Source organism: Nansenia antarctica (genome assembly GCF_963989245.1).
Source record: "Nansenia antarctica genome assembly, contig: SCAFFOLD_199, whole genome shotgun sequence".
In the NCBI taxonomy this organism is placed as follows: domain Eukaryota; kingdom Metazoa; phylum Chordata; class Actinopteri; order Argentiniformes; family Microstomatidae; genus Nansenia; species Nansenia antarctica.
This window is the reverse complement of record NW_027662909.1, coordinates 20,001-40,000: the sequence shown is the minus strand read 5'-3', so window position 1 is coordinate 40,000 and position 20,000 is coordinate 20,001. Positions and strand designations below refer to the sequence as shown.

At 46.1% G+C, this 20,000-nt stretch overlaps 1 protein-coding gene across 1 annotated transcript in view; it reads right to left on the bottom strand.

The window, feature by feature from the left end:
* Window positions 1-14,574, bottom strand: part of eif4a3 (eukaryotic translation initiation factor 4A3) — a 16,944-nt gene extending 2,370 nt beyond the window's left edge. Inside the window, exons 1-9 of the mRNA XM_080551073.1 lie at window positions 14,326-14,574; window positions 13,683-13,755; window positions 10,745-10,811; window positions 10,446-10,508; window positions 10,130-10,262; window positions 6,411-6,491; window positions 5,854-5,995; window positions 5,494-5,632; window positions 5,283-5,398 (exon numbers count right to left, since the gene is read on the bottom strand). Coding sequence (XP_080407199.1) covers window positions 5,283-5,398; window positions 5,494-5,632; window positions 5,854-5,995; window positions 6,411-6,491; window positions 10,130-10,262; window positions 10,446-10,508; window positions 10,745-10,811; window positions 13,683-13,755; window positions 14,326-14,491 — 980 coding nt within the window. The 5' untranslated portion in view covers window positions 14,492-14,574. The remainder of the gene's footprint in view (window positions 1-5,282; window positions 5,399-5,493; window positions 5,633-5,853; window positions 5,996-6,410; window positions 6,492-10,129; window positions 10,263-10,445; window positions 10,509-10,744; window positions 10,812-13,682; window positions 13,756-14,325) is intronic.
* Between the last annotated feature and the right edge of the window lie 5,426 nt (window positions 14,575-20,000).

Below are 20,000 nucleotides of genomic sequence, written 5' to 3'. Positions count from 1 at the left end.
GTCTCCTAAACACGTAGAGACCAACCCCGAGTCGATCAATGATTCCTACGATGAGCTATGGTAACTTTACCGCACCTACCCCCTACCGATGAATGCCTAATTTTTGCGGTTTTCCGGAGGTATTGTGCGGTAGGTGCGGGAAAGTTACCATAGCTCAGCGTAGGAAGCTCTGATCGACTCGGGGTTGGTCTCTCCGTGTTCAGGAGACCCAGGCGCATAAAGCTAACCTAGCTCATGTCTCTATCACAAGCACAGCCCGAGCTATGCGCGACTGACGTGAAGGGGAGCAAAATATGGCAGGGGACTTGTGGACCCGAATGCAGGACACTGAGGCGGAGTCAGATGAAAGGTCAAACCCATGGATGGGTACATTTATTGTTTTCTGAATTTGTATGTTTAAATATACAAATGATACATTATCTACTTAAAATATGCGTTAATTTACATAGTTTTCCAGAATAACAATCTAAAACAAAGTGCTTAAAACAAATAAAGTGTGTGTTTACCTCCTCAAATAAATTAACTTAGCCCCAGCCAGATCCATATTTAGAGGTAAGTTAGCAAGCTAGTTTAGAGTTAGTGGTAATGTATAGCTGGTTACTGGTTAGATAACGAAGCGACCTTGGGTTCCCTGAAAGGTGCTATGTAAATGCAAGTTATTATTATTATTATTATTATTATTATTATTATAACTAGCTAGCTAGTTTTTTCTACCATAAATCATCTCCTGAAGCCACAACCATCTCCCACTACTGAGGCTACAGAGCAGCGATGTAACAGCTTCATTGACTTTTTCAGATCCAAGGTCAACAACATTCGCTCTCTGATGCCCAGCTCTTCCTCTCTGTCTCCCTCTGCTACCAACCCCTCGCCTGGGAGTTTGCCATCTCTCCCATGTTTCACAGAGGTTCAACAGAGCCACATTATGGAAATCCTTAGAGGAATGAAATCATGCACTTGCGCCCTGGACCCCATTCCCACTGCTCTGCTCAAGTCATACACCAACCTTGCCTTCCTGTCCAAGGTGCTAGTGAAGGAAGTTGCTTCCCAACTCCAGGATCACCTCAAACACAACAACCTGTTTGAAAGATTTCAGTCAGGCTTTCGCTCAGCCCACAGAGTACAGAAACGGCTATGCTAAGGGTGACGAATGAACTGCTAATGACATCCTCCTGGACCTGACAGCAGCATTTGACATGGTGGATCACACTATCCTCCTAGAGCGCCTCCACACCACCATTGGACTCTCAGACTCTGCACTGAAGTGGTTTCAGTCCTATCTCTCTGGCAGGACTGAATACGTCTCACTGGGAGGATGCAAGTCCAGACTTCTCCCTGTTACCTGTGGTGTTCCACAGGGGTCGGTTTTCGGCCCCATCCTCTTCATCACCTACATGCTCCCCCTCGGTCGTGTCATCACCAGATATGGGATGTCTTTCCATTGTTATGCTGATGACACACAGCTCTACATTAAAACTACCCCAAGCCCCTCTGCAGCCATGTCATGTCTCACCACCTGTCTTGAGGAGATAAAGGCATGGATGAACAACAACTTCCTTCAGTTAAACAGTAACAAATCCGAAGCTCGTCTTGTTGGCACCCCACACCAGGTTCAGTCTTCGCCCATATCACAGCTCACCTTCGAGGGTCAAGTCATCCTCTTCTCCTCCTCAGTTTCAAATCTGGGGGTTAGGTTTGACCCTCACCTGACCTTCAGTGACCAAATAAAACACCTGTGCAAAACCTCCTTCTATCATCTCAGAAATATTTCCAAACTCCGTCCCACTCTAACCCTGTCAGATGCAGAGAACTTGTCCATGCCTTTGACTACTGCAATATTCAATGCATGAATAAATGCAATGCTCTTCATCGGGATTCCTGGCAAAAGCATACAGAAGCTGCCATACATCCAGAACAGCGCTGCCAGGATCCTGATGAGAGTCCACAAATACAAGCACATAACCCCTGTTCTACACTCACTACACTGGCTCCCTGTCTCATTCAGGGTTGACTACAAAGTCCTTCTTCTCACCCACAAATGCATCAACGGACACGCACCTCCCTATCTACAAGAACTCATCACTCCACAAACCTCCACCCGCACCCTCAGGTCTTCAAACAGTTTGCTCCTCCAGGTCCCCAATACCAGGCTCCGCACCATGGGGGACCGAGCCTTCTGTTCGGCTCTCAGCGCCTGTGGAACAGCCTTCCTAGCCAGCTAAGGGCAGTACAGAGCCTGTGGAACAGCCTTCCTAGCCAGCTAAGGGCAGTACAGAGCCTGTGCAACAGCCTTCCTAGCCAGCTAAGGGCAGTACAGAGCCTGTGGAACAGCCTTCCTAGCCAGCTATGGGCAGTACAGAGCCTGGACTCTTTTAAGACAGGCCTTTGACTGTTGAACTGTGTTCATTTTTGTGATTTATTTTGAGTTGTTTTACTTATTATGTTTTAGTTTTTTTTACTCTGTAGCATTCTGAAATTCTTTTGAATGAAAAGTGCAATACAAATAAAATGCATTATTATTATTTATAGTTAATAACACTTTAGTTAGCTAGCTAAACTAGCAAAGTAGCCTGTTGTGTACCCAGGCTTGAGACAGGGTTTTATATTGTAGTAATATTAATGTAACTTAATTTACATTAAATTTACAGAAGATTCCTTGTTTGTAGCCCCTCTAAGTTGTAATGAGATCTGCCCCAATTACTGCACCCTGACAATATTTTAGTTTAGAATAAGGTTGGTAATTTAATGTCAAACTAGATGTATTCCTCTATTTCAGAGACCCACATCATCAGCAGTAAGTGTAAGTCTAATGATGGATCCAACTTCAGGTGAATGCAGCAGCAACCTGCCAAGAAAGCGGCATGGACAGCATCATCCACTGCTCTGATGATGGACAGCATCATCCACTGCTCTGATCATGGACAGCATCATCCACTGCTCTGATCATGGACAGCATCATCCACTGCTCTGATGATGGACAGCATCATCCACTGCTCTGATCATGGACAGCATCATCCACTGCTCTGTCATGGACAGCATCATCCACTGCTCTGATCATGGACAGCATCATCCACTGCTCTGATCATGGACAGCATCATCCACTGCTCTGTCATGGACAGCATCATCCACTGCTCTGATCATGGACAGCATCACCCACTGCTCTGATCATGGACAGCATCACCCACTGCTCTGATCATGGACAGCATCATCCACTGCTCTGATTATGGACAGCATCATCCACTGCTCTGATGATGACTCCAACTCAAACCTGGTGTCACCCCAAAACCTGGACTTATGGAGAACTTTGTTGAGGGCGGCAGAAATCAGAAAACATCTCCCAATTTTGGACCACACCTACCACCGGACTCCATACACCTACAGCTTTCACTGCCTTGTGGGCTAAATAAATGTAACTGTTCATCTGCCTCCGCCTCAGTGTCCTGCATTCGGGTCCACTCCCGTACAGAACGTAGGCTAACACACATTTTAAATGACAGCAGTCCATACTTTAAGAGGGGATAAGGTATTAAACTACTAACAACAAGGTCCAACAAGGTCTATCACATCAAATAATATTCTAGGGATGTATAGTAATTAATTACTGTCTTTATCCAATCTGTGGTCCAAATGTTCTTTAAAGATATGCAAATTAACTCATATTTTAAGTAGATAATACATCATTTGCATATTTAAACAGAACATTTCTGAAAACTTGTAATACAAAAAATTATTGTCTCAATGTAAGTAATCAACTGGGGAAGTTTCATGGTGATATCTATTAGGTAAAATGTTTTACCCATCAAAAAGTCCCCGGCCATATTCTGCTCCCCTTCGCGTCAGTCGCGCATAGCTCGGGCTGTGCTTGTGATAGAGACATGAGCCAGGTTAGCTTTATGCGCCTGGGTCTCCTGAACAAGTAGAGACCAACCCCGAGTCGATCAGAGCTTCCTACGCTGAGCTATGGTAACTTTCCCGCACCTACCGCACAATACCTCCGGAAAACCGCAAAAATTAGGCATTCATCGGTAGGGGGTAGGTGCGGTAAAGTTACCATAGCTCATCGTAGGAATCATTGATCGACTCGGGGTTTGTCTCTACGTGTTTAGGAGACTCAGGCGCATAAAGAACATGAAAGGGCTCATGTCTCTATCACAATCACAGCACAGCTAGGCGCGAATCATGCGAAGGGGAGCAGGATATGGCAGGGGACTTTTCTAGGCAAAACTCCGGTTTTGAAAAAAGCACTCCGTACCTTTACGAGGTGATAACTACTAATAAGCTGCCAATCCAAAAGGTCTATCATATCAAAACATAATCTAGGGATGTATAGGAATAAGAAAATCACATCTAGGATTTGCCCAGAATTTGGTAGTGAAATGTTCAATTTGGGGGTTTGGCCCAAGGACTAAATCTAATCATTAGTGATCAAAACAATGATCAGAAGTTTCATCACTCTATCTTCCTCACGTGCTCAGCAAACACACACACACGCACAGACACACACACACACACACACAAACACGAACACGAACTTCGTAAGCCATTTCTAATCCAGCAATGGAGCAGCTGGTTAGTAAGATAACTTGTGTAGAAAGCGTCTTTTGTTTTGTTTCATAGAAAGTAGTGTTTATTTCAGATACTGTAGTGGAAGATATGATCATCATGTCCAGTGAAGTAGCTGCCATCTAGTTGACATGTTTGTTCATCCCGGCCCTTCATCACCCAGCGCTGATGACGCGGATGGTTCTGGTTACACTGGTATGAACCCTGATGGTTCTGGTTACACTGGTATGAACCCTGATGGTTCTGGTTACACTGGTATGAACCCTGATGGTTCTGGTTACACTGGTATGAACCCTGATGGTTCTGGTTACACTGGTATGAACCCTGATGGTTCTGGTTACACTGGTATGAACCCTGATGGTTCTGGTTACACTGGTATGAACCCTGATGGTTCTGGTTACACTGGTATGAACCCTGATGGTTCTGGTTACACTGGTATGAACCCTGATGGTTCTGGTTACACTGGTATGAACCCTGATGGTTCTGGTTACACTGGTATGAACCCTGATGGTTCTGGTTACACTGGTATGAACCCTGATGGTTCTGGTTACACTGGTATGAACCCTGATGGTTCTGGTTACACTGGTATGAACCCTGATGGTTCACCAGACAGACAGACAGCACCAAGGTTCACCAAACAGACAGACAGACACACAGGCAGACAGACACACACACACACACACACACACACACACACACACACACACACACACACACACCTGGCTCCGGATCTGAACTCCTTCATGATGGACTCTCTCTCCTTCTGAGGCATGTCTCCATGCATGGACGACACCGTGAAGTTAGCCTCCCGCATCTTCTCTGTCAGCCAGTCCACCTGCACACACACACACAGAGAGAGGGAGGGGGTCAGAGGGAGGGGGGTCAGAACAGAGGGGGGGTATGGTAGTGGTATGGTAGGGGGGTACAGACCTTCCTCTTGGTGTTGCAGAAGATGACGGCCTGTGTGATGGTCAGCGTGTCGTACAGGTCACACAGAGTGTCGAACTTCCACTCCTCCCTCTCCACCGCCACGAAGAACTGCTTGATGCCCTCCAGAGTCAACTCATCACTGGGGAGGGAGGGGAGGAGAGGAGGGGCATTAAATGTCATGACGTGGGTAAGGATATCAATAATAACTAGACAGGGACAATTCCTGTGGACATTGTGAAGTGTGCCCCCCCTGCCCCCACCCCCCAGGATGCGTATGGAGTGTGTGTGTGTGTGTGTACCGTTTGACCAGGATGCGTATGGAGTGTGTGTGTGTGTGTGTGTGTGTGTGTGCGTGTGTACCGTTTGACCAGGATGCGTATGGGGTCGGTCATGAACTTGTTGGTCATCTCCAGGATCTCGTGAGGCAGCGTGGCGCTGATCAGACACACCTGGGTGGCGGGGGGCAGGTAGCGGTACACGTCATAGATCTGCTCCTTGAAGCCTGGGGGGGGACGGGGGGAGAGGGTTGTTGGTTAATGTTGCTGTACACATGATTTGATAATTACATTGATATGGTAGGTATGGTAGGTAGCAGTGGAGGCTCCTCCATAGAGGTGGAGGAGGCCTGGCCTCCCCAATAATTTGAGAGAAGAGAGAGATTTAAAAAAGCAATAATTATATTTTTTATCAGACACACAACATACAATTCAGAACAATACTTCATCCATTTCTAATATTTATCCTGCAGAACAGCACTCATACACGCGTGTGGCAGAAAAAGGTACTACACGGAGGCCAGGCCTCCTGTCGGAAAGTGGTTTCTCATAGAAGTCAATGTAATGCAATTTTTTTCATGGCAATATGTGATTGGCCAAATCACTGAAAATGGGTGGGAACAGGAGGCCTTTGTAAAATACCTTTGTTCAGCATCTCATCAGCCTCGTCCAGAACCAGCATCTTGATGGCACGGGTCCTCAGACTCCTCCTACGGATCATATCTGGGGGGAGGGAAGATAGAGATTTAACTAAAGGTCTAGTCTGGTAACAACTATAATAAACTAGGGTAGCAAGCTACCGTGGTAAGCTAGTGTAGTAAGCTAGTGTAGTAAGCTAGCGTAGTAAGCTAGCGTGGTAAGCTAGCGTAGTAAGCTAGCGTGGGAAGCTAGTGTAGTAAGCTAGTGTAGTAAGCTAGCGTGGGAAGCTAGTGTAGTAAGCTAGTGTAGTAAGCTAGTGTAGTAAGCTAGCGTAGTAAGCTAGGTAGTAAGCTAGCGTAGTAAGCTAGTGTAGTAACCTAGCGTAGTAAGCTAGCGTAGTAAGCTAGTGTAGTAAGCTAGCGTAGTAAGCTAGTGTAGTAAGCTAGTGTAGTAAGCTAGCGTGGGAAGCTAGTGTAGTAAGCTAGTGTAGTAAGCTAGTGTAGTAAGCTAGTGTAGTAAGCTAGTGTAGTAAGCTAGTGTAGTAAGCTAGTGTAGTAAGCTAGTGTAGTAAGCTAGCGTAGTAAGCTAGTGTAGTAAGCTAGTGTAGTAAGCTAGTGTAGTAAGCTAGTGTAGTAAGCTAGTGTAGTAAGCTAGTGTAGTAAGCTAGTGTAGTAAGCTAGTGTAGTAAGCTAGTGTAGTAAGCTAGTGTAGTAAGCTAGTGTAGTAAGCTAGTGTAGTAAGCTAGCGTGGGAAGCTAGTGTAGTAAGCTAGCGTGGGAAGCTAGTGTAGTAAGCTAGTGTAGTAAGCTAGTGTAGTAAGCTAGTGTAGTAAGCTAGTGTAGTAAGCTAGTGTAGTAAGCTAGTGTAGTAAGCTAGCGTGGGAAGCTAGTGTAGTAAGCTAGTGTAGTAAGCTAGTGTAGTAAGCTAGTGTAGTAAGCTAGCGTAGTAAGCTAGCGTAGTAAGCTAGGTAGTAAGCTAGCGTGGGAAGCTAGTGTAGTAAGCTAGTGTAGTAAGCTAGTGTAGTAAGCTAGTGTAGTAAGCTAGTGTAGTAAGCTAGCGTAGTAAGCTAGGTAGTAAGCTAGCGTAGTAAGCTAGTGTAGTAACCTAGCGTAGTAAGCTAGCGTAGTAAGCTAGTGTAGTAAGCTAGCGTAGTAAGCTAGTGTAGTAAGCTAGTGTAGTAAGCTAGTGTAGTAAGCTAGTGTAGTAAGCTAGTGTAGTAAGCTAGTGTAGTAAGCTAGTGTAGTAAGCTAGTGTAGTAAGCTAGTGTAGTAAGCTAGTGTAGTAAGCTAGTGTAGTAAGCTAGTGTAGTAAGCTAGTGTAGTAAGCTAGTGTAGTAAGCTAGTGTAGTAAGCTAGTGTAGTAAGCTAGTGTAGTAAGCTAGTGTAGTAAGCTAGTGTAGTAAGCTAGTGTAGTAAGCTAGTGTAGTAAGCTAGTGTAGTAAGCTAGTGTAGTAAGCTAGCGTGGGAAGCTAGCGTGGGAAGCTAGTGTAGTAAGCTAGTGTAGTAAGCTAGTGTAGTAAGCTAGTGTAGTAAGCTAGTGTAGTAAGCTAGTGTAGTAAGCTAGCGTGGGAAGCTAGTGTAGTAAGCTAGCGTGGGAAGCTAGTGTAGTAAGCTAGTGTAGTAAGCTAGTGTAGTAAGCTAGTGTAGTAAGCTAGTGTAGTAAGCTAGTGTAGTAAGCTAGTGTAGTAAGCTAGTGTAGTAAGCTAGTGTAGTAAGCTAGTGTAGTAAGCTAGTGTAGTAAGCTAGTGTAGTAAGCTAGTGTAGTAAGCTAGTGTAGTAAGCTAGTGTAGTAAGCTAGCGTAGTAAGCTAGTGTAGTAAGCTAGCGTGGGAAGCTAGTGTAGTAAGCTAGTGTAGTAAGCTAGTGTAGTAAGCTAGTGTAGTAAGCTAGTGTAGTAAGCTAGTGTAGTAAGCTAGTGTAGTAAGCTAGCGTGGGAAGCTAGTGTAGTAAGCTAGTGTAGTAAGCTAGTGTAGTAAGCTAGTGTAGTAAGCTAGCGTGGGAAGCTAGTGTAGTAAGCTAGTGTAGTAAGCTAGTGTAGTAAGCTAGTGTAGTAAGCTAGTGTAGTAAGCTAGTGTAGTAAGCTAGCGTAGTAAGCTAGTGTAGTAAGCTAGTGTAGTAAGCTAGTGTAGTAAGCTAGTGTAGTAAGCTAGTGTAGTAAGCTAGTGTAGTAAGCTAGTGTAGTAAGCTAGTGTAGTAAGCTAGTGTAGTAAGCTAGTGTAGTAAGCTAGTGTAGTAAGCTAGCGTAGTAAGCTAGCGTAGTAAGCTAGTGTAGTAAGCTAGCGTGGGAAGCTAGTGTAGTAAGCTAGCGTAGTAAGCTAGCGTAGTAAGCTAGCGTAGTAAGCTAGTGTAGTAAGCTAGCGTAGTAAGCTAGCGTAGTAAGCTAGTGTAGTAAGCTAGCGTAGTAAGCTAGCGTAGTAAGCTAGTGTAGTAAGCTAGTGTAGTAAGCTAGTGTAGTAAGCTAGTGTAGTAAGCTAGTGTAGTAAGCTAGTGTAGTAAGCTAGTGTAGTAAGCTAGTGTAGTAAGCTAGCGTGGTAAGCTAGCGTGGGAAGCTAGCGTGGGAAGCTAGTGTAGTAAGCTAGTGTAGTAAGCTAGTGTAGTAAGCTAGTGTAGTAAGCTAGTGTAGTAAGCTAGTGTAGTAAGCTAGCGTGGGAAGCTAGTGTAGTAAGCTAGCGTGGGAAGCTAGTGTAGTAAGCTAGTGTAGTAAGCTAGTGTAGTAAGCTAGTGTAGTAAGCTAGTGTAGTAAGCTAGTGTAGTAAGCTAGTGTAGTAAGCTAGTGTAGTAAGCTAGTGTAGTAAGCTAGTGTAGTAAGCTAGTGTAGTAAGCTAGTGTAGTAAGCTAGTGTAGTAAGCTAGTGTAGTAAGCTAGCGTAGTAAGCTAGTGTAGTAAGCTAGCGTGGGAAGCTAGTGTAGTAAGCTAGTGTAGTAAGCTAGTGTAGTAAGCTAGTGTAGTAAGCTAGTGTAGTAAGCTAGTGTAGTAAGCTAGTGTAGTAAGCTAGCGTGGGAAGCTAGTGTAGTAAGCTAGTGTAGTAAGCTAGTGTAGTAAGCTAGTGTAGTAAGCTAGCGTGGGAAGCTAGTGTAGTAAGCTAGTGTAGTAAGCTAGTGTAGTAAGCTAGTGTAGTAAGCTAGTGTAGTAAGCTAGTGTAGTAAGCTAGCGTAGTAAGCTAGTGTAGTAAGCTAGTGTAGTAAGCTAGTGTAGTAAGCTAGTGTAGTAAGCTAGTGTAGTAAGCTAGTGTAGTAAGCTAGTGTAGTAAGCTAGTGTAGTAAGCTAGTGTAGTAAGCTAGTGTAGTAAGCTAGTGTAGTAAGCTAGCGTAGTAAGCTAGCGTAGTAAGCTAGTGTAGTAAGCTAGCGTGGGAAGCTAGTGTAGTAAGCTAGCGTAGTAAGCTAGCGTAGTAAGCTAGCGTAGTAAGCTAGTGTAGTAAGCTAGCGTAGTAAGCTAGCGTAGTAAGCTAGTGTAGTAAGCTAGCGTAGTAAGCTAGCGTAGTAAGCTAGTGTAGTAAGCTAGTGTAGTAAGCTAGTGTAGTAAGCTAGTGTAGTAAGCTAGTGTAGTAAGCTAGTGTAGTAAGCTAGTGTAGTAAGCTAGTGTAGTAAGCTAGCGTGGTAAGCTAGTGTAGTAAGCTAGCGTAGTAAGCTAGTGTAGTAAGCTAGCGTGGGAAGCTAGCGTGGTTGCAGCTGTATGGGGGGAGCGGGGGCCCTGGGGTCAAAGGGTCGTCACCATGGAGACTCACCGAACACCCTCCCGGGCGTGCCTGCCACCACGTGTTGGCCGTAGTCCAGCTTGCGGATGTCTTCGCCCACGTTGGTGCCGCCGATGCAGCTATGGCACTGCACGTTCATGTAGTCTCCCAGGGCCAACAGCACCTGGGGAGGGACGAGGGTTATGGTAGGTAGGTGTGTAAACAGGTGATGGAAGGTGGTTGAGTGTGTAAACAGGTGATGGAAGGTGGTTGAGTGTGTAAACAGGTGATGGAAGGTGGTTGAGTGTGTAAACAGGTGATGGAAGGTGGTTGAGTGTGTAAACAGGTGGAGGAAGGTGGTTGTTACCTTCTGGATCTGTCCTGCCAGCTCTCTGGTGGGGGCGAGAATCAGAGCCTGGGTCTCACGCACCTGGACACACACACACACACACACACACACACACACACACACACACACACACACACAGTAGAGAAAATCACTGTGGTAAGACTTCACATCACACACCATTGACACTGTCTATTGCACAAGACACATCTGAACAGCCACTACACACGTAGTAACCGTGGTAACAGCCACCGTAGTAACCGTGGTAATAGTCAGTGTGGTAGCCGTGGTAATAGTGGTAGCCGTGGTAGCCGTGGTACCTGGATGTCCAGACACTGCAGCACGGACACACAGAAGGTGGCCGTTTTTCCTGTCCCAGACTGAGACCTGGAGGGAGGGGGGGAGAGAGAGGGGGGAGGGGGGGAGAGAGAGGGGGGAGGGGGGGAGGTCAGCATTTTTGACAGAGACTGTTTTCTTACAGATGTGCAGCAGGTTCTCCTCTGGTCTGGCTGGAACCAACATGACCCTAACCCAGTGTTTCCTTCAGGATTTTTCACATTAGTAGCGGAGCGGCTATCTGTCACCAAAAACTACAGGGTGGCAACAATTATAATTTCTTAAATAGCGGTTAAGTCATTAAAGCCGAGCAGGTGATTTTATATAGAAGGTTGTAGTGACCGCTCGTTAGCGAGCAAAGTATTCCTAATTCACGGCGTTCCAGCCTTGTATAAAGCACTGTTATATGTTTATGTTTACTACATCACCCATGCTGCTTAGCGGGTGATATGACGGGATATAAGTGGGACGGAGATGAATGAATGTTGTTGTTGTCAGTACGCATGCAGAGAGTGAGAATAAAGCGCACATGATTGTTTTTCTACCGGCAAAACGACTAGATCGTCCTGTTATTGCTGTCACTCCTGCAAGGTGATCAAATACCAATATATCCTACAGCTGCAGCGGAACATGCGGAACGCGCATTACACACACACACACACACATTCGGACCAATCACAAAACTGTTTTGAAAGCGCGCCGCCTCGCTATCTGATTCAGTCTCGATTGCAGTGCGAACACAAACGACGAGGTTAATTGCAACATTGTAACATATTGTAAATAACTACCCCTAAATCGTAACGAAATGTTGGTCTGGAAGCGGCCTAAATCTAGCTTCAATCTGCTTTTTTTCTGTTCTCCGGTCATAATAACTCGCTGCCTTTCTGCGCAGCCTGAATCAAAGTGGACTGTCTGAATCAATTAGTGGCGGAGGAAATTCTTTCGTGGCGGCCCGCCACCAATAAATGCATATAGAGGAAACACTGCTAACCCAACATGACCCAACATGACCCTAACCCAACATAACCCTAACCCAACATGACCCAACATAACCCAACATGACCCTAACCCAACATAACCCTAACCCAACATGACCCAACATGACCCTAAACCCAACATAACCCTAACCCAACATAACCCTAACCCAACATGACCCAACATGACCCTAAACCCAACATAACCCTAACCCAACATAACCGCCACGAATGAATTTCCTCCGCCACTAATTGATTCAGACAGTCCACTTTGATTCAGGCTGCGCAGAAAGGCAGCGAGTTATTATGACCGGAGAACAGAAAAAAAGCAGATTGAAGCTAGATTTAGGCCGCTTCCAGACCAACATTTCGTTACGATTTAGGGCGTTATTATTTACAATATGTTACAATTAACCGTTTGTGTTCGCACTGCAATCGAGACTGAATTGCTCTCAACAGGCGCGCGGCAAAAACAGTTTTGTGATTGGTCCGAATTTAGCGGGACATTTGGATTTCTCTTTTAGCCCGTCGCCGGTGCCTTTAATCCCGTATCCTAATCGAAAATGCAACATCATCAGCGACGACTGTGGGTTATTGCATTTACTGCTGTTCTCTGGTTCATGTTCTTATACCAGTGCTCAGTATAGAGTATTTTAAATGAACATTTGTAATGTATGTCTCTGATGTTCATGGTCAATTAAATCAGCCTATTTTGTGAAACAAATAATGTTCCCGCTAATGGGTTAACCGAGCATTCTCGCACCTAACGTGCAATCACCTAGCTTCGAACTATTCATAGCAATATGCGCGGGGCAAAAATAATCTATTGCCTCTAAAATCACCACGAACAGAACGGCGGAGGTACGGGTAAGCAGGGCTCATGTTGGTGTCCTCAGAGGTAAGAGCTGTTTTTCTTTAACTCAACTGATGCATTACCTTGCTGTTGTTGTTCACCGAATGCTCCATCTGACTGTCACACTGTGATTTTACTTGTGTAAACAGTTAATGAGTAACGTTAGCCGGTTTTGTGCGTGTACTCTCATGTGTGTGTGTGTAATGCGCGTTCCGCATGTTCCGCTGCAGCTGTAGGATATCTTGGTATTTGATCACCTTCTATATAAAATCACCTGCTCGGCTTTAATGACTTAACCGCTATTTAAGAAATTATAATTGTTGCCACCCTCTATACTAGTTTTTGGTGAAACTACGTCTTTGTTTTGAGCGCCAGTGCGCGTGTTATGCGCGTGCATGCGGGAAAAAAATTGCGCACGCTGATTCCACTAATGTGAAAAATCCTGGAGGAAACACTGATAACCCTAAACAGAAGTAGGACCATGTGGAATGTATGTGACCATGAAGATGAAATAAAACATAAAAAATGGTTCAGAGAAAAAAAGAAAAAAACGTCACATCAAATAATCACCAGGCTACTCAGGAGAACAGATAACACCACAAACACACACACACACGTACACACACACACACACGTACACACACACACACGTACACACACACACACACGTACACACACACACACACGTACACACACACGTACACACACACGTACACACACACGTACACACACACACACACACACACGTACACACACACACACACGTACACACACACGTACACACACACACACACGCGCGCACACACACACACACACACACACACGTACACACACACACACGTACACACACACACACACACGTACACACACACACACACACACACGTACACACACACGTACACACACACGTACACACACGTACACACACACACACACACGTACACACACACACACGTACACACACACACACACACACGTACACACGTACACACACACACACACACGTACACACACACGTACACACACACGTACACACACGTACACACACACACACGTACACACACACGTACACACACGTACACACGCTGGCCTTACTGTGCAATGACGTCCCTGCCTTTGATGATCTGTTTGATGGCTCTCTGCTGGATGGCTGACGGCTTCTCAAACCCTGAGGAAGATTAATGAATACATCATCTTCATCATCATCTTCATCACAGGACTCATCTCACTGGTGAACAGGTATGGTAGGTAGGTATGTTATTAACAGTTGTTAGTTCCTGGGATCAGCGCAGTGAAACCTGGACAACATGTCTCAGGTCATTAGTTGTGTTACTTTACATTACAGGACTTCCTGGAGACGAGCTACAAGCTAAAGGCTACAAGCTAAAGGCTACAAGCTACCAGACGTTAAACCAGAAGGTTTATTAGGTTCATTCAGTGAGGTTGTAGCTTGTATCTGTGCTGTGTGAGATCGCTGAGGGAGAGATGAATAATAATGGTTCAATAAATAAATATGTAGGAACTCTGGGGGGTTAGCATGCTAGCTGTAGCTTCTTAGCTTACAAACAATGCGAGAGGACAACAGTCAAGATGCAGCAGTTATATGTATGTATATATCTGATATGATGAAGGTATTCTCTGTATAACTCTGAGTTCGCAGTAAGAGCCTGTAGTTAACAGAGTTGGTGTAACCCTCTGCCTCTCTGCGGCCCAGTGCTGCCGGCGGACCGCGGCCTACCGTAGGCGTAGATCCCGCGGAGGAGGTCCTCTCTCAGGCCCATGGTGTCGAAGGTGGGGGTGACGTCCACCTCCTCGCTGGTCTCAAACTCCACCTTGGTCATGTCCTCCTCGCGCAGCAGCCTCTTGGCGCGCAGGGCAGCGGGGGTCGGGGCGGCCATGGTCATCTCGGGTTAGGAGGGTTAGATGTTTATGTATCTACACCGAACACGAACTCTGCTGCGGGACGGAGAAGAAAGAGCGCCTCATGTGTCGCGCGCGCGATGACGTCGAAAGACAGCGACAATACCAACTCGTGTGACGTCGGCTTTGGGGGAGGAGTCTTCTGTTAGAGATGAGTCACATGACAGAGATGAGTCACGTGACTTGACTCGAGTCGCACATTTGAGTTTTGATTGATTGATTGAAAACTTTATTAGAAGATTTGCAGAAGTAGGTACATGAAAGTACATATTACATACAAGGTCAACTAACCGGATAAAAACCCAAGAAAGCCACTGGCTTATTTCAATTGGGGTCCTTGACTAACATTGATAAAAGACTCGACTTGACTTTGACTTGAGACAGATGACTCGAAAGGACTTTACTGTTCATTTATTTATTAAATATTAGCATTTTTCTAGATATTGAGAAGTTATTGATTGTTTTTGAAACGCGATTTAGTGACTTCTCGCGCAATGAGCGTAACCCGGCAACCTACTGGACGTAACCCGGCAACCTACTGGAAGTAACCCGGCAACCTACTGGACGTAACCCGGCAACCTACTGGACGTAACCCGGCAACCTACTGGACGTAACCCGGCAACCTACTGGACGTAACCCGGCAACCTACTGGACGTAACCCGGCAACCTACTGGACGTAACCCGGCAACCTACTGGACGTAACCTGGCAACCTACTGGACGTAACCTGGCAACCTACTGGACGTAACCTGGCAACCTATTGGACGCGGCCAGCCAGTAGAGACCAATGGGCAGCTGGGCCACGAGACGCTGATTGGAATGCGACTCTCACAACAGGAGTAAACTGGCTGTAAGCCGGGGCGCTATGGCGTAGCGGGTTATTGACCATAATCAATCATCTGGGTCTGAATTAAATACCTCTCTCTCCTCCCCTCCTCTCTCCTCTATCTCCTCCTCCTCCCCTCCTCTCCCCTCCTCCTCTCCTCTCTCCTCCTCCCCTCCTCTCTCCTCTCCCCTCCTCTCTTCTCCTCCCCTCCTCTCTCCTCCTCCCCTCCTCTCTCCTCTCTCCTCCTCCCCTCCCCCCTCCTCTCTCCTCCTCCCCTCCTCCCTCCTCTCTCCTCCTCCTCTCTCCTCCTCTCTCCTCTCCCCTCCTCCTCTCCTCTCTTCTCCTCCCCTCCTCTCTCCTCCTCCCCTCCTCTCTCCTCTCCTCCTCCCCTCCTCTCTCCTCCTCCTCCCCTCCCCCCTCCTCCTCTCTTCTCCTCCCCTCCCCCCTCCTCTCTCCTCCTCCCCTCCTCTCTCCTCCTCCCCTCCCCCCTCCTCCTCCCCTCCTCTCTTCTCCTCCCCTCCTCTCTCCTCCTCCCCTCCTCTCTCCTCCTCCCCTCCCCCCTCCTCTCTCCTCCTCCCCTCTCCTCCCCCCTCCTCCTCCCCTCCTCTCCCCTCCTCCCCTCCTCTCTCCTCCTCCCCTCCTCTCCCCTCCTCTCTCCTCTCCCCTCCTCCCCTCCTCTCTCCTCCTCCCCTCCCCCTCCTCTCCCCTCCTCTCTCCTCCTCTCCTCCCCCCTCCTCCTCCCCTCCTCCCTCCTCCTCCCCTCCTCTCCCCTCCTCTCTTCTCCTCCCCTCCTCTCTCCTCCTCCCCTCCTCTTTCTCCTCCTCCCCTCCTCTCCTCTCTCCTCCCCTCCTCCCCTCCTCTCTCCTCCTCCTCCCCCCTCCTCTCTCCTCCTCTCTTCTCCTCCCCTCCCCCCTCCTCTCTCCTCCTCCCCTCCTCTCTCCTCCTCCCCTCCCCCCTCCTCCTCCCCTCCTCTCTTCTCCTCCCCTCCTCTCTCCTCCTCCCCTCCTCTCTCCTCCTCCCCTCCCCCCTCCTCTCTCCTCCTCTCTCCTCCTCCCCTCCCCTCTCCTCCTCCCCTCCCCCCTCCTCCTCCCCTCCTCTCTCCTCCTCCCCCCTCCTCCTCCCCTCCTCTCCCCTCCTCTCTTCTCCTCCCCTCCTCTCTCCTCCTCCCCTCCCCCTCCTCTCTCCTCCTCTCCTCCTCCCCTCCCCCCTCCTCCTCCCCTCCTCCCTCCTCCTCCCCTCCTCCCCTCCTCTCTCCTCCTCCCCTCATCTTTCTCCTCCTCCCACCCTCCTGTCTCCTCTCCTCTCTCCCCTCCTCTCTCATCCCCTCCTCTCTCTCCTCTCCCCTCCTCTCTCCTCTCTCCTCCCTCCTCCTCCCCTCCTCTCGCCAATCATCATGTAACCGCAGGGTTCCCGGTTCGATTCCGGCCGGGGACATATCCTGCATGTCATCCCTCCTCTCTCTCTCACCCATCCTTCCTGTCTGAATCTTCACTGTAACTGTCAATAAAAATGAAAAAATATGAGTATGACTGCCCCACTCAGAAAAAAACTAACACAACAACAACAAAGCCGCTGAGAGGGCTCGTGCAGGCAGACCCGTAGCTGCAGTTTAACGTTGCTTAGTCTGCAACTCTGCATAGATGGTAATAGGGGTAGTGGTGGTCTAGTGGATAGTGAGTTGGACTTGGGATCGGAAGGTTGTGAGTTCAAATCCCGCCTGAAACCACACCACTACTAGTGTGCCCTTGAGTAAGGCACTTAGCCCTCAGTTACTCCAGGGGGAATGTCCCTGTAATTCGTAATTGTAAGTCGCTTTGGATAAAAGCGTCTGCTAAATGGCAAAATTATTTATTATTTAAATTATTTATTAAATTATGGTAAGCTGTTGCATGGACTATACTATGTACTACATAGCTGCATAGATGGTAAGCTGTTGCATGGACTATACTATGTACTACATAGATGGTAAGCTGTTGCATGGACTATACTATACTACATAGCTGCATAGATGGTAAGCTGTTGCATGGACTATACTATGTACTACATAGATGGTAAGCTGTTGCATGGACTATACTATACTACATAGCTGCATAGATGGTAAGCTGTTGCATGGACTATACTATGTACTACATAGATGGTAAGCTGTTGCATGGACTATACTATGTACTACATAGATGGTAAGCTGTTGCATGGACTATACTATGTACTACATAGATGGTAAGCTGTTGCATGGACTATACTATGTACTACATAGATGGTAAGCTGTTGCATGGACTATACTATGTACTACATAGATGGTAAGCTGTTGCATGGACTACTGTATACTATGTACTACACAGCGTTAGCACGGTCAACAGAATGATCGGCTCACAATTGAGTGACAAAGTACTTTAATCAACTTTAATTTTGTGCAAATGCATGTAAGTGACTGACTATTCACCTTACATTTCTATACAGCAAGATCGCTAGCCAGCTTGTTGCTAGCTAGTGTGGACATGGACAGGACAACATATGGAATGGCCCCATGTCCCATAAAAGTCAGTTCATGATTGACAAAACTCATTGAATAGTTTGAATAAGCTGTCATGGTTTGATGTAGCCTAATGTTTAGTAATGTCAGTATTTAGTGGCATACTAAAACCATTATACTTGAATAGTTTTATGTAGGCCTAATGTTTAGTAATGTCAGTAATGTTTACATTTTAGGCTATATATATATTTATACTTGTTTTCAGTTATACACTATTCTTGTTGTTCATTTAGGGGGCTTGTTATTGATTGCCACAAAATGTCAAAATGTTTGTTAATGTTGAAAATAAAACTCAACTTTTCATGACCAATGTCTATTAACTGGTTTAAATGTAGAAACTGGGATAGGTCATCAGAATTTCATATGACCTGACTTGACTTGCTTGACATGAGCAATGACTTGACTTGCTTGACTTATAGCAGGGACTCCACTTGACTTGCTTGACTTATAGCAGGGACTCCACTTGACTTGACTTATAGCAGGGACTCCACTTGACTTGACTTATAGCAGGGACTCCACTTGACTTGGCTTGACTTATAGCAGGGACTCCACTTGACTTGACTTATAGCAGGGACTCCACTTGACTTGCTTGATTCTCACCACAGTAACTTGGGACTTGCTTGAGACTTGAAGGTTGTGACTTGCACATGTATGACTCCCACCTCTGTTAAAAGGTATACTGTCTGTATTCTCATATATGCACAGCGCACCTTCTCTGTCATAACGTATCTGACGTATCTGACCAGCACCCTCTCCTCCGTCAAACGATCGCTCAAAACTCATCGAAAACTTTAAAACTTGTTTTTAATCTTTAAGCATTTGTATTGTTTTTTACTGACTGCTTTTGTTTCAGGGAGTACGGAGAAAAGCGCTTTACAAAACAAACGAGCTGGTGATTTGGCTCCCATCATATTATACATAATTAATACATATTAATTATGTTATTAATTATTATTAATACATAATTATACATAATATACACACAGCTTACATTAAACTGAATTTGAGAAATGTTTGTCAAATAACTGTTTAATAACTGCTAAATAACTGTTTAATAACTGCTAAATAACTGTTTAATAACGGCTAAATAACTGCTAAATAACAGTTTAATAACTGCTAAATAACTGTTTAATAACGGCTAAATAACTGTTTAATAATTGTTTAATAACGGATACAATCCTTATTATCTAACTAAATGTCCAGTTAACTCCCTCATTCCTAACGACCCCCACATGGGTCAGAACCAGAGTGCTCTACTTCCTGTTAGAGTACCAGAGTGCTCTACTTCCTGTTAGATAACCAGAGTGCTCTACTTCCTGTTAGATAACCAGAGTGCTCTACTTCCTGTTAGATAACCAGAGTGTTCTACTTCCTGTTAGATAACCAGAGTGCTCTACTTCCTGTTAGATAACCAGAGTGCTCTACCTCCTGTTAGAGAACCAGAGTGCTCTACTTCCTGTTAGATAACCAGAGTGCTCTACTTCCTGTTAGATAACCAGAGTGCTCTACCTCCTGTTAGAGAACCAGAGTGCTCTACCTGCTGTTAGATAACCAGAGTGCTCTACTTCCTGTTAGATAACCAGAGTGCTCTACCTCCTGTTAGAGAACCAGAGTGCTCTACTTCCTGTTAGAGTACCAGAGTGCTCTACTTCCTGTTAGATAACCAGAGTGCTCTACTTCCTGTTAGATAACCAGAGTGTTCTACTTCCTGTTAGATAACCAGAGTGCTCTACTTCCTGTTAGATAACCAGAGTGCTCTACCTCCTGTTAGAGAACCAGAGTGCTCTACCTGCTGTTAGATAACCAGAGTGCTCTACTTCCTGTTAGATAACCAGAGTGCTCTACTTCCTGTTAGATAACCAGAGTGTTCTACTTCCTGTTAGATAACCAGAGTGCTCTACCTGCTGTTAGATAACCAGAGTGCTCTACTTCCTGTTAGATAACCAGAGTGCTCTACTTCCTGTTAGATAACCAGGGTGCTCTACCTCCTGTTAGAGAACCAGAGTGCTCTACCTGCTGTTAGATAACCAGAGTGCTCTACTTCCTGTTAGATAACCAGAGTGCTCTACTTCCTGTTAGATAACCAGAGTGCTCTACTTCCTGTTAGATAACCAGAGTGTTCTACTTCCTGTTAGATAA